This window comes from Phyllobates terribilis, unplaced genomic scaffold, assembly GCF_046119375.1.
Source record: "Phyllobates terribilis strain yellow unplaced genomic scaffold, ASM4611937v1 Scaffold_120__1_contigs__length_5212024, whole genome shotgun sequence".
NCBI lineage: Eukaryota > Metazoa > Chordata > Amphibia > Anura > Dendrobatidae > Phyllobates > Phyllobates terribilis.
The window spans coordinates 3,437,429-3,455,447 of NW_027362880.1; the positions used below are offsets into that span (position 1 = coordinate 3,437,429).

The 18,019-nt window shown below is 45.0% G+C and overlaps 2 protein-coding genes across 2 annotated transcripts in view; one reads left to right on the forward strand and one right to left on the reverse strand.

Moving 5' to 3' along the window:
* The window catches only part of LOC141201623 (uncharacterized), an 82,751-nt gene extending 72,542 nt beyond the window's left edge, over nucleotides 1-10,209 (reverse strand). The window contains exon 1 of the mRNA XM_073663629.1: nucleotides 10,149-10,209. The gene's annotated coding sequence lies outside the window, so the exon portion shown is untranslated. The remainder of the gene's footprint in view (nucleotides 1-10,148) is intronic.
* A 20-nt stretch (nucleotides 10,210-10,229) lies between these two features.
* Nucleotides 10,230-18,019, forward strand: part of LOC141201629 (uncharacterized) — a 44,384-nt gene continuing 36,594 nt past the window's right edge. The window contains exon 1 of the mRNA XM_073663640.1: nucleotides 10,230-10,521. Coding sequence (XP_073519741.1) covers nucleotides 10,498-10,521 — 24 coding nt within the window. The 5' untranslated portion in view covers nucleotides 10,230-10,497. The remainder of the gene's footprint in view (nucleotides 10,522-18,019) is intronic.

An 18,019-nucleotide genomic window follows, 5' to 3' on the forward strand; every position in this document is an offset into this window, starting at 1 on the left:
ATCAGGCTAACCACCTGGTCGAGGGTGCCGGGGTCCCCTTTCCCCACCCAACGTTGGATAGCGGCCGGCAGAGTCCTCACCAGCCGGTCGACCACCACCCTCTCCACCATCTGGGCTGGAGTGAAAGACTCAGGCTGGAGCCACCTCTTTACCAGCTGCAAAAGGTCATAAGCCTGAGACCGGGGGGGTCGGGTCTCCACATAGGCCCATGAAAATACGCGCTGAGCCCTCACGTATGTATTGACCCCCAGTCGGGCAAGGATCTCACCTTTGAGCCTCTAGTAGTCCTGGGCGTCCTCCCGACTGAGGTCGAAGTAGGCCTTTTGGGCATCGCAGACCAGAAACTGAGCCACCACTTCTGCCCACTGGATGGCTGGTAGGTTTTCCCGCTCTGCTGTGCACTCATAAATGGTCAGGAAGGCTTCCATGTCGTCCTCCGGTTCCATTTTCCTTAACGCTGAGCGAACCTTGTCCCGGGCCTCTCGACGTTCCGGGGCTGGTGCCGTCGACGTCTCCCACAGAGCAGCAATCTATTGCAGCAACAGTTCTTTTGTTTTTTGTTGCTGCTGGTACAGTAGCTGCTGCTGCTGATTATGCTGCTGCTCCCGCTCCTGCTGTTGCCGCTGGAGACTCAGGTGCTGCTCCTGCTGTTGCCGCTGAGTGAGTACCAGCTGCTTTAACAGCTCCTCCATTTTGTCCACGGGGTGGAACTGAAAGGTGGCAGGCCGGATTGTGGTCATGCAGCTGCCGGTGAGGTATGCCTCAGTCACAACGCCCGCTTTCTCCACCAAATGGTAAGGCAGCGGTGTTCACACCGTGCAGTAACTGAGGCAGTGACCCAAGCAAGTCCAACATAAACAGCTTTTATTTCAGCAACTCACGGGTTAACAAAAAGTCCTCCGGTTCGCAGCCGGGTTAACAGAAAGTCTATAGACAATGGATGCCGTGGTTAACGGCCGCGCCGGGCCACTCAGAGCCTGACGGGTGCAGAGCCTTCCCAGGCGTGGGTTCAGCTATACACAGTCCTGCCGAGTTTTCCTGCTATCCTCCTAGCAGGTCCCAACACTGAACAACACTAATCCTTACTGCAGGGTTTTTAAAGGACCTGTGGCAAGAGCCATTGGAAACCCGGGTTGGAGGGAGGAGCCCGCCCCACTGCCTTCCTGTAACCTCCTCCAAGAAATGAAGGCCCTGCCGGGTTTTACTAATCAGCCTTAGCCAGATAGCCTGACCAGGTCAATGCTGACCTTCAGTCCTGCATTGCAGCCACATGTGAGTTTGTGACTGCAATGCACTCCAATGGATTTAATAGGACTCTGTACACATTCTGGGTGATATATAACGCCCCTCGTATATGATCCCGGTCACTGCCTCACAAGGGGTACATGGTACCATTCGGAGACACGGGGGGTCTCCTGTGAGCAGAATTCTGCTCGGACAACACAGGGTGAGGATAAAACAGTGTGGCAATACTTGAACCACCAAACAGACAATAACATATAGAACAGTCCCAGCAAAATACCCAAAATGGTGTAAAATCACAAAGTCCCACCCTTCCGCTGACTCGCGGGGATTAAAGCCGCTTAGACTTCGGGGCTTCCAGGGCCGACTACCCCCACCAATGGCACCTCGCTTTTAGCGGGCATCCACAGAGAGGAGGTAATGACAAGCTTAGAAAGCTGACAGTCCATAGAGGTACGTGACCAGGTGACCGGAGGGTTGCAACCTGGCTTCTCTGCACATATCCATGGGTTCCAGGTGACTGGAGGGTCCTAACCTGGCTACTTCAAACATCTCCCTGGGTTCCAAGTGACCGTAGGGTCCCAACCTGTCACGGGTGTGTCAGGTTTGACAGACAGTCATTCTGGATCCGGCTGTAGAAAGTTGCTGCACTTGGCCTTGCAGACACCTTCTTGATCCTTTCATCATGCCTCCCTCTCTAGGACCCAGCAGTGATCTCGACCTCCTGCTGCTAATTAACACACCATAGCTGGATCTTTAAAAACTCTCAGTTTCTTCAGAGAATAGCTTGTGATAGAGTAAATTCCTCTGTTCAGGTCTGGAGTTCTAGCAGTCGGCTAGATTCTTCTTGGAGTTCCTTTGTGGACTTTAGTCGTGATCTTTCTGGTGTCTTCTCAAAGCTAAGTGTAGGGGAGTCAGGGTGTTAGATCTGCCTAGGGGGTCTCCACTCTCCCTTTCCTTAGTTGCTGGGCTTCCCCCCCTTTCCCTTCATCGTATGCTGGGTCCTTCCCATACCTAGCATGACAACCTGGCTACCCCAAACATCTCCATGGGAACAGGTGACCCAAATGTATCCTTGGGGGTCAGATGACCAGATGGTCACAATCCTAGCTTTACCAAACGTATCCATGGGTTCAGTGATATTCAGTGGAACACTTCTGTGTTCTTCCAGCTGGGGCCATGGTCCCCTAAGCTGACATCCTATAGAAAGTCAAATCTGTGTCCCTCTTCATGGGGCCATGTTGTCTTAGCTGTTGCTCTGGCAGTTGACTCTCATTCTTCTTGCAGAAAGATATAAATCACTTTTTATATTTACATCTGTGGCTCAGGTCATCAGCCACAGGGGGAGGTGGGATGAGTTTAACTCATTGTTTTGAACATTTAATCGATCTGCACAGTTCATCCTTCTCTGTTTTATGAAAAAAACAAGCCACAGGGCCCACACAATGGTCAATCAACATAATTAGTAAACATCCATTATTCAATGACCCTGCACCCGTTTTGCAAAGCTAGTAGACAATAAGTTGCAGTACATATCAACTCAAGTGTCAACATCCAGGTTTATACAAACAATAGTCTGTGCTTCTTGACCAACCACAAATTAAAAAGTCAACAAAAAAATAATAGCGTATGTCTCCTGGCCTACTGAATTTATGTCTGGAAAATTGAGATCAAATGCTGTGTCGTCACATAGCATAGTGTGTTTAGAGGCAGTGCTGTGGGGACAGCACTCTAAAGTAAATTCTTAAACAGGGCTGTGGAGCTGGAGTCGGAGTCTGTGTCCATTTTGGTGGAGTCGGAATCGGAGTCGGTATAAAATAGACCAATTCCAACTCCTAAAATATATAATAAACTGGGTACAGTAGTTCAATGCAGTTTGTGGGGAATATTTTTTTTCATAAGAATTTGGGAAAGTTATGAAATGTCCTGTAAATATCTGTCCTATCCCTGATCTAAGGATCTAGACTTTTAGCTGAGATGAATCTGAGCTACAGTAAATTTATCACTTAAACATGAGCCATGTATGAGGGAATCGGAGTCGTGGAGTTGGAGTCGGAGGTTTGGCTTACCGACTCCACAGCCCTGTTCTTAAACCTTTATTAAATATATGCATTAAAAACTGAACTAACAACATATATATACTTAAATCTAAGGAAAAAAAAATAAGCTGAATGGCTTGTTGTGGATGCACAGTTGAAACCAGAAGTTTACATACACTATATAAAAAGACACATATGCATGTTTTTCTCAATATCTGACATGAAATCAGAATAAACCTTTCCCATTTTAGGTCAATTAAGATTACCATAATTTTTAATATTTGACAAATGCCAGAATAATGAGAGAGAATGTTTTAAGGCGTTTTTATTACTTACTTCAAAGTCAAAAGTTTACATACTATGCCTTTAAACAATTCTGGATTGTCCATATGATGATGCCATGTGTTTGGAAGCTTTTTGGCAACAGCTGAGTTGATTAGAGACACACCTGTGGATGTATTTTAATGCACACCTGAAACACACTACTTATTTGTTCAGCATCATGTGAAAGTCTAATGAAATTAGTCAAGATATCACAAAGAGAATTGTGGACTTGCACAAGTTTGGCTCATCCTTGGGTACAATTTCAAGATACCTGAAGGTACCTCGTTCATCTGTACAAACAATTATACGCAAGAACAAACAAGATGGGAATGTCCAGCCATCATACGGCTCAGGAAGTAGACGAGTTCTGTGTCCCACAGATGAACGTGCTTTGGTCCAACATGTGCATATTAAACCATGGACAAAAGCAAAAGACCCTGTGAAGATGATGGCGGAAGCTGGTAAGATTGTGTCAATAACCACAGTGAATCAAGTACGGTATTAACATGGGCTGAAAGGCCACTTTTGCAGGAAGAAGCCATTACTCCAAATGAAACAAAAAAAAGCCAGATTAATGTTTGCAAATGCACAAAGGAACAAAGGCCTTAATTTTTGGAGACATGTCCTGTGGTCTGATGAAACTAAAATTGAACTTTTTGGGCATAATGACCATTGTTACGTTTGGAGGAAAAAGGGAGAAGATTGGAAGCCTAAAAACACCATCCCAAATGTGAAACACGGGGGTGGCAGCAACATATTGTGGAGTTGTTTTGCTGCAAGAGGGACTGGTACACTTCACAAAATAGATGGCATCATGAGAAAAGAAGATTATGTGGCAATACTGAAGCAACATCTCAGCCAGGAAGTTAAAGCTTGAGCGGAAATGGGTCTTCCAAATGGACAATGACCCGAAGCATACTGCCAAAATGGTAACAAAGTGACTTGAGGATAACAAAGTCAATGTTTTAGAGTGCCCATCACATAGCCCTGATCTCAATCCTATTGAAAATTTTTTGCAAAGCTGAAAAGGCAGGTGCGAGCCTTTTCCGTTTTTGCATTTTTGTTTCTTGCTCCCCTTGTTCCCAGAGTCATAGAGTTTTTATTTTTTGGTCAATATGGCCGTGTGAGGGCTTATTTTTTGCGGGATGAGTTGTACTTTTGAACGACATTACTGGTTTTACCATATCGCGTATGGGAAAACAGGAATAAAATTCTAAGTGCGGTGAAATTGTGAAAAAAGTGCAATATGATAGATTTTTTTTAATTTTTTTTTACCACGTTTACTGAATGCTAAAACTGACCTGCGATTATTATTCTCCAGGTCATTACGAGTTCGTAGAGACCAAATATGTATAGGTTCTTTTTTTATTTAAATGGTGAAAAAAAAATCCAAAGTTTGGGATCTGGGGCCGGGTGAGGGCTTATTTTTTGCGCGCCGAGCTGAAGTTTTAATTGATACCATTTTGGGGTAGATCTGATGTTTTGATCGCCCGTTATTGAATTTTATTACAATGTTGCGGCGACCAAAAAATGTAATTCTGGCGTTTTGAATTTTTTTCTCATTACGCCGTTTACCGATCGGATTAATTCTTTTTTTATATTGAAAGATCGGGTGATTCTGAACACGGCAATACCAAATATGTGTATGTGGTTTTTTTTTAATTATTTTATTTTGAATGGGGCGAAAAGGGGGTGATTTAAACTTTTATATTTTAAATTTTTTTTAAATATTTTTAAAAACATTTTTTTTCACTTTTTTCTTGCTTCTATAGTCTCCATAGGAGACTAGAAGCAGCACTTGTCTGATCGCCTCTGCTACATAGAGGTGATGAGCAGATCACCTCTATGTAGCAGAAATGCCCCTGTGCTATGAGCGCCGACCACTAGGTGGTGCTCATAGCGATCAGCACATGACAACCACTGGGGTCTGCTGCAGACCCAGGGTTGTCATGCACACCCATCAGTGACCCGGTGTCACCGATGGGCGGGATAAGTGATGCGCTTCCGGTGCGGCGATGTTAAATGCCGCTGTCAGAGATTGACAGCGGCATTTAGCATGTTAACAGCCGCGGGTGGATCGCAATTCCACCCGCGGCTGTTGCAGGCACATGTCAGCTGTAAAAATCAGCTGACATGTGCCCGGTTCAGTGTGGGCTCAGCGCCGGAGCCCGCGATTAACAGGGGGTGACAGCCTGGTGCGTACTAATACACCACAGGCTGTAAAGGGGTTAAGGGCAATGGTGCCAAATACTAATGAAATGTATGTAAACTTTTGCCTTTGCAGTAAGTAATAAAAATGCCTTAAAACATTCTCTCTCATTATTCTGGTATTTGGCAGATATTAAAAATTATGGTAATCCTAATTGACCTAAAACGGGAAAGGTTTATTCTGATTTCATGTCAGATATTGAGAAATACATGCAGATGTGTCTTTTTTATATAGTGTATGTAAACTTCTGGTTTCAACTGTGTATAAACAGATGTAAACAAAGATGTTGCTGAATAATTGATACAGTCACTACCGTACCCTATCCTGTACCTAAGCAAAGCTGATACTGCCTAAACGGGGAGGCTGGCAGACTAAGGAACAACAATGGCGTCCCCGCTCACTGGTGGTTGTCCCTCAAAAGCCCTAGTTGACCCTGATAGATAGATAGAGATATATATATATATATATATATATATATATATATATATATATATATATATATATATATATATAAAAAATGCACTGATAAATTTAATAGGACCAGATATGCCTCATGGTATATACAGTGGGGAAAATAAGTATTTAATACACTGCTGATTTTGCAAGTTTTCTCACCTACAAAGAATGGAGTGGTCTGTAATTTTTATCGCAGGTACACTTCAACTGTGACAGACAGAATATAAAAATAAAAAAACAGACAATCACATTGTATGATTTTTTAAATTGCATTTTATTGCATGAAATAAGTATCTGATCGCCTACTAACCAGCAAGAATTCTGGCTCTCATAGACCAGTTAGTTTTTCTTTAAGAAGCCCTCCTACTCTGCCCTCATTACCTGTATTAATTGCATTTGGTTGAATTCGTTATCTGTATAAAAGACACGTCCACACAATCACTCAATCACACTCCAGCCTCTCTAACATGGCCAAGACCAAAGAGCTAAGGGACAAAATTGTAGACCTGCACAAAGCTGGGATGGGCTATAGGACAATAGGCAAGCAGCCTACTGAGAGGGCAACAACTGTTGGCACAATTATTAGAAAATGGAATAAACACAAGATGACTGTCAATTTTCCTCGGTCTGGGGCTCCATGCAAGATCTCACCTCGTGGGGTAAGGATGATTTTGAGAAAGGTCAGGAATCAGCTCATAACTAGATGGGAGGAACTGATAATTGACCTGATGAGAGCTGGGACCACATTGTCAAACATTACTGTTATTAACACACTACGTTGACATTGATTAAAATCCTGCAGGGCACACAAGGTCCCCCTGCTCATGTCAGCACACATCCAGACCCCTTTGAAGTTTGCCAATGACCATCTGGATCATCCAAAGGAGGCATGGGAGAAGGTCATGTGCTCAGATAAGACCAAAATAGAACTTTTTAGTATCAACTACACTGCCATGTTTGTAAGAAGAAGGATATGGATACAACCCCAAGGACACCGTCCCAACTGTGAAGCAGGGTGGGAGAAACATCATACTTTGAGGGTGCTTTTCTGCAAAGTGGACAGGACGACGGCACCATATTGAAGGGAGGATGGATGGGATCATATATTGAGCGATTTTGACCAACAACCTCCTTCTCTCAGTAAGAACACTGAAGATGGGTCGCAGCTGGGTCTTCCAGCATGAAAATGAGTTGAAACACACAGCCAGGGCAACCAAAAAGGATCTCCGTAAGAAGCATTTTAAGGTTCTGGAGTGGCCTAGCCAGTCTCCAGACCTGAACCCAATAGAAAATCTTCTGAGGGAGCTGAACTCAATGTTGTCCAGTGACAGCCCTGAAATCTGGAAGATCTGGTGAAGATCTGTATGGAGGAGTTGGCCAAAATCCCTCCTGCAGTGTGGGCAAACCTGGTCAAGAACTATAGGAAATGTCTGACAAACAAAGGCTTCTAGACCAAATATTAAGTTCTGTTTGTCTATTGTATTAAATCCTTATTTCATGCAATTAAATGCAAATTAATTATGTAAAAATCATACAATGTGATTTTCTGGATTTTGTTTTAGATTCTGTCTTACCATTGAAGTGTACCTATGATAAAAATTACAGCCCTCTCGATTCTTTGTAGGTGGGAAAACTTGCAAAATCGGCAGTGTATCAAATACTTATTTTCCCCACTGTATATAGGAAAGAGTATGGACTCATCAAAGAATGTTTCTATAATCCGCCCTGATGCGTTTCCCCAACAGGTTCAACAGGAGGCTTGATACAGTCAGGTGTCCATGTTTAAATATCCCACTTCATCCAAAACCCCTCCCCAGACTAGGAGACCCATTCCCTTTCCTAGAGGTGAATTGTCACAGGATATATAGAATGGAGTCTGTCTACAATAATGTACTGCGCCTGCGCTACTTCTCATGCGCTAGAGGTTCGATAATGTCCATCACCTAGTGTGCATGTCCGGAAGTGACGCGCTTTACACTGAAACGCCAGATAAACTGATTGCCGCCACGCCACTTGTACCCGTGACTGCTCATGCCCGTAGTTATGTGTTCCACGCCGGAGAGCATAATGGCCTATATGTGTCCGGACCATCACCCTTGTCAGTAGATAAAAGTAACATATGGTTAGAGGCTGCGATTACAGTTAGAGTGAGCCGGAGAATTCATTGTATATCTGATATTGTAGATTTCATCTTGTAATCTCCCTGTTCTGCATTTTTCACTGTTGCTATAGTTATCATAATTCCCCCATATCAGGGACATAAATAATTATATTAGTTACTTCCACATTGTGTATGTCTGTGCGTTGTATCCGTTCACCTGATTACAGGGGCATAATGGGGGCATTACACTGTGTGGGGGGCATCATATATACTGCATAAGGGGCATAATGGGGGCATTACACTGTGTGGGGGCATCATACATACTGAATAAGGGGCATAATGGGGGAATTACACTGTGTGGGGGCATCATACATACTGCTTAAGGGGCATAATGGGGGCATTACACTGTGTGGGGGCATCATACATACTGCATAAGGGGCATAAGGAGGGCATTACATTGCGTGGGGGGCATCATACATACTGCATAAGGGGCATAATGGGGGCATTACACTGTGTGGAGGCATCATACATCCTATATAAGGGGCATAATGGGGGCATTACACTGTGGGGGCATCATACATCCTGCATAAGGGGCATAATGGGGGCATTACACTGTGTGGAGGGCATCATACATAATACATAAGGGGCATTACATTGTGTGGGGGCATCATACATCCTGCATAAGGGGCATAATGGGGGCATTACACTGTGGGGGCATCATACATCCTGCATAAGGGGCATAATGGGGGCATTACACTGTGTGGGGACATCATACATACTGTATAAGGGGCATAATGGGGACATTACACTGTGTGGGGGGATCATACATCCTGCATAAGGAGCATAATGGGGGCATTACACTGTTTGGGGGCATCATACATCCTGCATAAGCGGCATAATGGGGGCATTACACTGTGTGGGGGCATCATACATCCTGCATAAGGAGCATAATGGGGGCATTACACTGTGTGGGGGCATCATACATCCTGCATAAGGGGCATAATGGGGGCATTACACTGTGTGGGGGCATCATACATACTGCATAAGGGGCATAATGAGGGCATTACACTGTGTGGGGGCATCATACATCCTGCATAAGGGGCATAAAGAGGGCATTACATTGTGTGGGGGGCATCATATATACTGCATAAGGGGCATAATGGGGACATTACACTGTGGGGGGAATCATAAATACTGCAGAAGGGGCATAATGGGGGCATCATACATCCTGCATAAGGGGCATAATGGGGGCATTACACTGTGTGGAGGGCATCATACATAATACATAAGGGGCATAATGGGGGCATTACATTGTGTGGGGGCATCATACATCCTGCATAAGGGGCATAATGGGGGCATTACACTGTGGGGGGCATCATACATCCTGCATAAGGGGCATAATGGGGGCATTACACTGTGTGGGGGCATCATACATCCTGTATAAGGGAAATAATGGGGGCATTACACTGTGTGGGGGCATCATACATCCTGCATAAGGGGCATAATGGGGGCATTACACTGTGTGGGGGGCATCATACATCCTGCATAAGGAGCATAATGGGGGCATTACACTGTGGGGCAGTAAAGGGGTCCTGTACTATGAGAACAATACGTTTCCCCCCTTCCTGTCTCCATAGTTGGGTCGTATGCATCTATTACAGGAAACAGAACAAAAACCTTACGATTCTTATAAAGGGGCAACACAAGACCCCAAAAGAGTCTCCGAGCTGAAGGGGTTAATGCCCCCTGCGCCCAGTAATGGGGGATCTCCACATACCTCCACCTGCAGAGCCGCCACCACATATATGGCTGCTCTGTGCGCACAGGACCTGTGATGAGGTCACAGGAGGGAGGAGTCAGGGGTCACATGATCAGGGGCCTCAGTGGATGCAGGACTCTGCTGTGCTGGTTGTCATGGTGCTGGATGAAGTTGTCTGCTGACGATAGATAATGTGTCTCTCCATAATCAGGATTACACAGTAGTGAAGAAGACCTCTAGTGAGCGCTGTCAGGACCCTGTGTCTGAGGGATGTGAAAGACCCCCGAGCCCAATCACAGGGCCTACCCCTCACCCCATTATACATGAGGACATCAATGACCAGAAGATCCTAGAACTCACCTACAAGATGATTGAGCTGCTGACTGGAGAGGTGACACTGCTGGGAATGCTGGGACATTATACAGTAACTCTATGAAGGAATCAGGGGGATGACGGTATCATTGTATGTGTCAGGTTCCTATAATATGTCAGGATGTCGCCGTCTATTTCTCCATGGAGGAGTTGGAGTATTTAGAAGGACACAAAGATCTGTACAGGGACATCATGATGGAGGTTCCCCAGCCCCTCACATCACCAGGTAATAGATAGGACTAAATACACACGGCCTATAATTATCTGTATGTAAAGAATGAATTCAGTCCCTGTATGTGTTTCCTCCAGATCTATCCAGTAAGAGGACAACACCAGAGAGATGTCCCCATCCTCTTCTTGCACAGGACTGTAAACAAGAAGATCCTAATGTTCGTCAGGATCATCAGGTAGATGGAGAGAAGGTGTCATGAGATCTCCCCTATGATGTGTAGACGGCTGTGAAGGTCTTGTGCTCAGTCTTGTTTTATCCACCAGTATTATATGTTTTATACTTGTGTAATGAGAACGGTGTTGATGGCAGGATTAGAGCTGATCATAGATGAGACTTCTCCATCTGTCTGTGACTTCAGGGTGAAGATCTGACCCATATTAATACTACAGAGACATATGTGAGGGGTGATGAGCAGTGTAAAGAGGAAATTCCTACATATGACTACACAGGTGAATAGTGACCACTAAATGCAGAGAAGTCACAGATTCTTCTCATGGGAATATATACACTGCTCAAAAAAATAAAGGGAACACTTAAACAACAGAATATAACTCCAAGTAAATCAAACTTCTGTGAAATCGAACTGTCCACTTAGGAATCAACACTGATTGACAATCAATTTCACATGCTGTTGTGCAAATGGAATAGACAATAGATGGAAATTATTGACAATTATCAAGACACCCTCAATAAAGGAGTGGTTCTGCAGGTGGGGACCACAGACCACATCTCAGTACCAATGCTTTCTGGCTGATGTTTTGGTCACTTTTGAATGTTGGTTGTGCTTTCACACTCGTGGTAGCATGAGACGGACTCTACAACCCACAGAAGTTGCTCAGATAGTGCAGCTCATCCAGGATGGCACATCAATGCGAGCTGTGGCAAGAAGGTTTGCTGTGTCTGTCAGCATAGTGTCCAGAGGCTGGAGGCGCTACCAAGATACAGGCCAGTACACCAGGAGACGTGGAGGGGGCCGTAGGAGGGCAAAAACCCAGCAGCAGGACCGCTACCTCCGCCTTTGTGCAAGGAGGAACAGGAGGAGCACTGCCAGAGCCCTGCAAAATGACCTCCAGCAGGCCACAAATGTGCATGTGTCTGCATAAATGGTTAGAAACCGACTCCATGAGGGTGGTATGAGCGCCCGATGTCCACAGATGGGGGTTGTGCTCACAGCCCAATACCGTGCAGGACGCTTGGCATTTGCCACAGAACAGCAGGATTGGCAAAGTCGCCACTGGCGCCCTGTGCTATTCACAGATGAAAGCAGGTTCACACTGAGCACATGTGACAGACGTGACAGAGTCTGGAGATGCCGTGGAGAGCAATCTGCTTCCTGCAACATCCTTCAGCATGACCGGTTTGGCAGTGGGTCAGTAATGCTGTGGGGTGGCATTTCTTTGGAGGGCTGCACAGCCCTCCATGTGCTCGCCAGAGGTTGCCTGACTGCCATTAGGTACCAAGATGAGATCCTCAGACCCCTTGTGAGACCATATGCTGGTGTGGTTGGCCCTGGGTTCCTACTAATGCAGGACAATGCCAGACCTCATGTGGCTGGAGTGTGTCAGCAGTTCCTGCAAGATAAAGGCATTGAAACTATGGACTGGCCCGCCCTTTCCCCAGATCTGAATCCGATTGAGCACATCTGGGACATCATGTCTCGCTCCATCCACCAACATCACGTTGCACCACAGACTGTCCAGAAGTTGGCGGATGCTTTAGTCCAGGTCTGGGAGGAGATCGCACAGGAGACCATCCGCAACCTCATTAGGAGCATGCCCAGGCGTTGTAGGGAGGTCATACAGGCACGTGGAGGCCACACACAATACTGAACCTCATTTTGACTTGTTTTAAGGACATTACATCAAAATTGGATCAGCCTGTAGGGTGTTTTTCCACTTTAATTTTTGGGGTTACTCCAAATCCAGGCCTCCATTGGGTAATAAATTTGATTTCCATTGATGATTTTTGGGTGATTTTGTTGTCAGCACATTCAGCTTTGTACAGAACAAAGTATTCAATGAGAATATTTCATTCATTCAGATCTAGGATGTGTTATTTAAGTGTTCCCTTTATTTTTTTGAGCAGTGTATATGTGCCACATCAAAGGTAATTTGTATCCAATAAAATATAAGCTGGGTGACAGTTCTTTGTAAAACAACAACGATAAAGGATAAGACAAAATTACTTGGAGGGTGAGGGCTTTTTAGCTCCTTTACTTTAACCGGACAAAACCATCGGTCTGGAGGGGTTTTTATACCATATAGATGTTTTTTTTAGACTTAGATGCTTTTTTAAAAACAATAACATAAATAATGATGTAAATATATAAGGTGCTTTCTTGAATCTCCAGTAGATTGACAATTGAGATCAGAAGCAAATATTTAGCTCTTTTGGTCAGAATGGAACATGCATTATGGTTGTACGTTCATTTTCTCCCATCCGATTAAAACTTGTGAACATTTGTCTTTTTTCATTCGTATTAACTATGTAAATATGTCAGATAATATTACTGTGTGATAACATGGAGGTATACAGCCAAACAAGAGAAGATTCCTAGGAGGATGGAAGGTCAGTGCCATGGGTGTCGAGAACGCTGCACACCTTCCTTCTGGTGCAGATTTACTTCTGTTGAATCTGCTCAAAATATTCATCCGAAAGAGATTAAATGCTGGAAATATCTTCTGGTTTATCCAGCCTCAGAAAGCCTTTAATAATAATAATAATTTATATTTATATAGCACCAACATATTCCGCAGCACTGTACAATTAAGCAGGGACATGTACAGACAATAAATTCAATACAATGTAAGACAGTTAAACAGTTAAATTAGGAGTGAGGTCCCTGCTCGCAAAATTACATTCTACAAGGAAATGGGGGGGACACAATAGGTGGAAAGTGCTTGTTATTTCAGGTCGGGCAATTATAATAAATAGGGATTTTCATATCAGTATGTTTAAATGCAATACTCAAGTATCGAGTGCAGTTATCATGTGCATGGAGGGTGTGGAGACAGATGAAGAGTAGGGCGCAGATTCTGAATAATATTTAGAAGGAGGGGACATGGGAAAGTTAGTTTACTGAGTAGTTGACGTGCTAGGCTTTTTTAAGCTGAAGGGTTTTTAAAGCACGCTTGAAGACGTGGTGGCTAGGCATCAGTCGGATCGTCTGGGGTAGTGCATTCCAGAGAACTGGCGCAGCGCGAGAGAAGTCTTGGAGACGGAGGTGCAAGGTTCGGATTATGGGGGATGTTAGTCTTAGGTCATTTGTAGAACGGAGGACACGTGTAGGGCGATAGACAGAGATGAGAGAGGAATTTAAGGCGGTGCAGAACTGTGGAGAGCTTTGTGGGTGAGAGCGATGAGTTTATATTGGACCCTGTAGCAAATGGGCAACCAGTGTAATGACTGGCACAAGGTGGAGGCATCGGTGAAGCGGCTGGACAGAAATACGACCCTGGCTGCCGCATTCAGGATGGATTGGAGAGGAGAAAGTTTGGTAAGAGGGAGACCGATCAGAAGAGAGTTGCAGTAGTCCAGACAACAGTGAATAAGAGCGAAAGTAAGAGTTTTAGCAGTTTCAAAGATGAGAAAAGGTCGAATTCTGGAGATGTTTTTAAGATGCAGGTGACAAGAGTGAGTGAGTGATTGGATATGGGGGGTAAAGGAAAGGTTAGTGTCGAATATGACCCCAGGGAGCTGAACTCAATGTTGTCCAGTGACAGCCCTGAAATCTGAAAGATCTGGAGAAGATCTGTATGGAGGAGTTGGCCAAAATCCCTGCTGCAGTGTGGGCAAACCTGGTCAAGAACTATAGGAAATGTCTGACAAACAAAGGCTTCTAGACCAAATATTAAGTTCTGTTTGTCTATTGTTTTAAATCCTTATTTCATGCAATTAAATGCAAATTAATTGTGTAAAAATCATACGATGTGATTTTCCGGATTTTGTTTTAGATTCTGTCTCTCACAGTTGACGTGTACCTATGATAAAAATTACAGACCTTTCGATTCTTTGTAGGTGGGAAAACTTGCAAAATAGGCAGTGTATCAAATACTTATTTTCCCCACTGTATATAGGAAAGAGTATGGACTAATCAAAGAATGTTTCTATAATCCGCCCTGATGCGTTTCCCCAACAGGTTCAACAGGAGGCTTGATACAGTCAGGTGTCCATGTTTAAATATCCCACTTCATCCAAAACCCCTCCCCAGACTAGGAGACCCATTCCCATTCCTAGAGGTGAATTGTCATAAGACATATAGAATGGAGTTTGTCTACAATAATATACTGCGCCTGCGCTACTTCTCATGCGCTAGAGGTTCGATAATATCCATCCCCTAGTGTGCATGTCTGGAAGTGACACGCTTTACACTGATAAGCCAGATAAACAGATTGCAGCCCAACCTCTCGTACCCGTGACTGCGCATGCCCGTAGTTATGTGTTCCACGCCGCAGAGCATAATGGCCTATATGTGTCCGGACCAACACCCTTGTCAGTAGATAAAGTAACATATGGTTAGAGGCTGCGATTACAGTTAGAGTGAGCCGGAGAATTCACTGTATATCTGATATTGTAGATTTCATCTTTGTAATCTCCCTGTTCTGCATTTTTCACTGTTGCTATAGTTATCACAATTCCCCCATATCAGGGACATAAATAATTATATTGGTTACTTCCACCTTGTGTTTGTCTGTGCATTGTATCCGGTCACCTGATTACAGGGGCATAATGGGGGCATTACACTGTGTGGGGGGCATCATATATACTGCATAAGGGGCATAATGGGGGTATTACACTGTGTGGGGGCATCATACATACTGCATAAGGGGCATAATGGGGGCATTACACTGTGGGGGGCATCATAAATACTGCATAAGGGGCATAATGGGGGCATTACACTGTGGGGGCATCATACATCCTGCATAAGGGGCATAATGGGGGCATTACACTGTGTGGGGCATCATACATCCTGCATAAGGGGCATAATGGGGGCATTACACTGTGTGGGGGGCATCATACATACTGCATAAGGGGCATAATGGGGGCATTACACTGTGTGGGGGCATCATACATACTGCATAAGGGGCATAATGGGGGCATTACACTGTGGGGGCATCATAAATACTGCATAAGGGGCATAATGGGGGCATTACACTGTGGGGGCATCATACATACTGCATAAGGGGCATAATGGGGGCATTACACTGTGTGGGGGCATCATACATACTGCATAAGGGGCATAATGGGGGCATTACACTGTGGGGGCATCATACATCCTGCATAAGGGGCATAATGGGGGCATTACACTGTGGGGCCAGTAAAGGGGCCCTGTACTATGAGAACAATACGTTTCCTCCTTTCCTGTCTCCATAGTTGGGTCGTATGTATCTATTACAGGAAACAGGACAAAAATCTTATGATTCTTATAAAGGGGCAACACAAGACCCCAAAAGAGTCTCTGTGCTGAAGGGGTTAATGCCCCCTGCGCCCAGTAATGGGGAATCTCCACATACCTCCACCTACAGAGCCGCCACCACATATATGGCTGCTCTGTGCGCACAGGAGCTGTGATGAGGTCACAGGAGGGGAGGAGTCAGGGGTCACATGATCAGGGGCCTCAGTGGATGCAGGACTCTGCTGTGCTGGTGGTCATGGTGCTGGATGAAGTTGTCTACTGACGATAGATAATGTGTCTCTCCATAACCAGGATTACACAGTAGTGAAGAAGACCTCTAGTGGGCGCTGTCAGGACCCTGTGTCTGAGGGATGTGGAAGACCCCCGAGCCCAATCACAGGGCCTCCATCTCACCCCCTGATATATGAGGACATCAATGGCCAGAAGATCCTAGAACTCATGAAGGGATCGAGGGAATGACGGTATCATTGTATTTGTCAGGTTCCTATAAGGTGTCCAAATGTCGCAGTCTAAGGACACAAAGATCTGTGCAAGAACGTCATGATGGAGGTTCCCCAGCCCCTCACATCACCAGGTAATAGACAGGACTAAATACACACGGCCTATAATTATCTGTATGTAAAGAATGAATTCAGTCCCTGTATGTGTTTCCTCCAGATCTATCCAGTAAGAGGACAACACCAGAGAGATGTCCCCGTCCTCTTATTCCACAGGACCGTAAACAAGAAGACATCAATGTTCCTCAGGATCATCAGGTAGAGGGAGAGAAGGTGTCATGAGATCTCCCCTATGATGTGTAGACCTCTGTGTAGGTCTTGTGTTCAGTCTTGTTTTATCCACCAGTATTATATGTTTTATACTTGTATAATGAGAACGGTGGAGATGGCAGGATTAGAGCTGATCATAGATGTGACTTCTCATCTGTCTGTGACTTATACAATATTTGTTTCAGGGTGAAGATCTGACCCACATTAATACTACAGAGACATATGTGAGGGGTGATGAGCGGTGTAAAGAGGAAATTCCTACATATGACCACCCAGGTGAGTAGTAACCACTAAATGCAGAGAAGTCACAGATTCTTCTCATGGGAATATATACACTGCTCAAAAAAAAAAGGGAACACTTAAACAACAGACTATAACTCCAAGTAAATCAAACTTCTGTGAAATCAAACTGTCCACTTAGGAAACAACACTGATTGACAATCAATTTCACATGCTGTTGTGCAAATGGAATAGACAATAGATGGAAATTATTGGCAATTATCAAGACACCCTCAATAAAGGAGTGGTTCTGCAGGTGGGGACCACAGACCACATCTCAGTACCAATGCTTTCTGGCTGATGTTTTGGTCACTTTTGAATGTTGGTTGTGCTTTCACACTCGTGGTAGCATGAGACGGACTCTACAACCCACAGAAGTTGCTCAGATAGTGCAGCTCATCCAGGATGGCACAGCAATGCGAGCTGTGGCAAGAAGGTTTGCTGTGTCTGTCAGCGTAGTGTCCAGAGGCTGGAGGCGCTACCAGGAGACAGGCCAGTACACCAGGAGACGTGGAGGGGGCCGTAGGAGGGCAACAACCCAGCAGCAGGACCGCTACCTCTGCCTTTGTTCAAGGAAGAAGAGGAGGAGCACTGCCAGAGCCCTGCAAAATGACCTCCAGCAGGCTGCAAATGTGTATGTGTCTGCATAAACGGTTAGAAACCGACTCCATGAGGGTGGTATGAGGGACCGACGTCCACAGATGGGGGTTGTGCTCACAGCCCAACACCGTGCAGGACGCTTTGCATTTGCCACAGAACAGCAGGATTGGCAAAGTCGCCACTGGCGCCCTGTGCTGTTCACAGATGAAAGCAGGTTCACACT